The sequence below is a fragment of the Coenobita brevimanus genome, chromosome 103, assembly GCF_032717465.1.
Source record: "Coenobita brevimanus isolate Jiangsu-jjx chromosome 103, ASM3271746v2, whole genome shotgun sequence".
Classification (NCBI taxonomy): domain Eukaryota; kingdom Metazoa; phylum Arthropoda; class Malacostraca; order Decapoda; family Coenobitidae; genus Coenobita; species Coenobita brevimanus.
The window spans coordinates 4,103,545-4,105,753 of NC_137056.1; the positions used below are offsets into that span (position 1 = coordinate 4,103,545).

The window sequence follows — 2,209 nt, forward strand, 5'->3', positions numbered from 1 at the left end:
ATATACACCTACACCAGACCACCTTTCTATCTATCTATTTACCTATTTATCTATCTATCTATCTATCTATCCATCTATCTATATATATACCTACCTATCTGTCTTCCTGTCTATCCATCTATCTATTTGGTTGTCTTTCAGTCTATCTGTCTACAGCATCTCTCTCTATCCTCACTTTGACCCATTGCGCAAGCCTATCTATCTATCTACTATCTATCTATCTATCTGTCTGTTTGTGTGTCTGTCTGTCCATCCATCTATTTATCTACCTGTTTGTGTGTGTGTGTGTGTGTGTCTGTTTCTCCATCCATCCATCCATCTATCTATCTATCAATCCATATTTATCTATCAATGTCCCCCCCTCCCACCACCCCGTCCCTCTCTACTGGCTGGTTTTAGACGGTAATGGTTTGGCTGCGTGTCGCCCCAGTTTACCTGTGTTCGTTAATTACAGGTGTGTCCTTAGTCCTGAAGGAGGCAGCAGCAGGAGAGGAGGACCGAGGAGAGAGAAAGAGAAGGGACGAGAAGCAGAGGATAAAGGATAGAAGAGACAGAAGAAGCTGGTGAAACAGTGAAGGAAACAGAAGAGGAGGAGGAAGACCAAGAGGAGAAGGACGGGAAGCAGAGGATTAAGAGAGAGAAGAGGCAGAACGAGAAACCGAAAAGGTGGAGAGAAGGGAAAGGAAAAGATATTTACTAGTGACAGAAATTAAAGAGGAAGAAAAAAGTAGGAAGGAAATAAGAAGAAAGAGGAAAGGAGAAGCAGACGAGGAAATGGGAGGAGGACACGAAGAAATAGCGGAAACATAAACACAAAGAAGGCGACGAAGGGAAAAAAAGATCCAAGAGAGAGAAAGAGAGAGTGTGTGTGTGTGTGTAAGAAGACAGTGAGGGAAGACGAGACGAGCTTCTCAAGATGCCCCACACAGGTAAGCCCCTCACCGTGACAATTTACCTGTAATAATCGTGTAGACACCTGAGTTAGACACCTGAGTTTTCCTTGTTATAAAATGAAAATCTCAATTGCCTAAAACTCAGGAAATTTGCTTAATCCTGCTGCGTATTATTTACGTCTCCGGCAGCTGAGAAAAGGTCCAGCGTTAATCAGATCGTAATGCAAGCCCTTCAACTTGAGCGGTCTCCCATAGCGTTAACCAGACCGTATTCCGTAACACTTTAACTTGAGCGGTCTCTTTTCAGTCACACAAAATTGGATGACGTTTCCAGAATGTTTAGGATTTAAGGAGATGACAGAGATTTCTTTTAAGACCAAACACTCCTTTACTTTGTCTAAATATTTAACGCTTCTTACTTGGAGCAGTTCACCAATCTTGTTAGACTTCAGGACCTTGAAAAATGTAGTATGGAGAGAACACATATAAAGGAGTTTTAGTAATATACCTGACACTCTCTACTTTCCTCCCTCCCCTTCCCCTCCCCTCTCCTTCTCCCCCCTCCGCTACCCTCTACTCCCCTCCCCCCACACCCAGGCCAGGCGGGGGTGAACCAGCTGGGAGGGGTGTTCGTCAACGGGCGGCCGCTGCCTGACTACGTGCGGCGCAGGATTGTGGAGATGGCGCTTATGGGGGTCAGTGCTACGAACTTTATGTACTGTGTGTGTGTGTGTGTGTGTGTGTGTGTGTGTGTGTGTGTGTGTGTGTGTGTGTGTGTGTGTGTGTGTGTGTGTGATAATCTAATACACATATGCATTATCTACCGACTTCTTCTCGTTTTTCTTCATCATTATCAGTTTTCTTTTATTTCCTCTTCCTCGTGCAGTGGACAAGAAATCTAGCCTCTTCCTCTTTCTTCCTCCTCTTCTTCTTCTTCTTCCTGTATCATCATCATCATCACCATCTTGATCTGTCTGCCTGTCTTCCTCTGGCATCTTCCTCTTCCTTCTTCCTCATCATCTTCTTCCTGTATCATCATCATCATCACCATCTTTAATCTGTTTGTCTGTCTGTCTCTCTCTCTCAGGTGCGTCCGTGCGATATCTCCCGGCAACTCTTGGTCTCCCACGGCTGCGTCTCCAAGATCCTGACGAGGTTCTACGAGACGGGATCCATCAAGCCGGGTTCCATTGGCGGCAGCAAGCCCAAGGTGGGTTCAATGGTGGGTCTCAAAGCCTTTATTGTTGGGTTCGGGGCGGTTCGAGTGGATTTTGGCTACGTGTGTGTGGGGGGGGGGTTGTATGAGTGGGGGGGGG

General features: G+C 45.9%; 1 protein-coding gene across 1 annotated transcript in view; it reads left to right on the forward strand.

Annotated features, from left to right (window-relative positions):
* Nucleotides 1-916: 916 nt before the first annotated feature.
* Nucleotides 917-2,209, forward strand: part of LOC145415716 (paired box pox-neuro protein-like) — an 8,033-nt gene continuing 6,740 nt past the window's right edge. Inside the window, exons 1-3 of the mRNA XM_080284941.1 lie at nucleotides 917-929; nucleotides 1,479-1,588; nucleotides 1,981-2,103. Of these exons, the coding sequence (XP_080141067.1) occupies nucleotides 917-929; nucleotides 1,479-1,588; nucleotides 1,981-2,103 (246 nt within the window). The remainder of the gene's footprint in view (nucleotides 930-1,478; nucleotides 1,589-1,980; nucleotides 2,104-2,209) is intronic.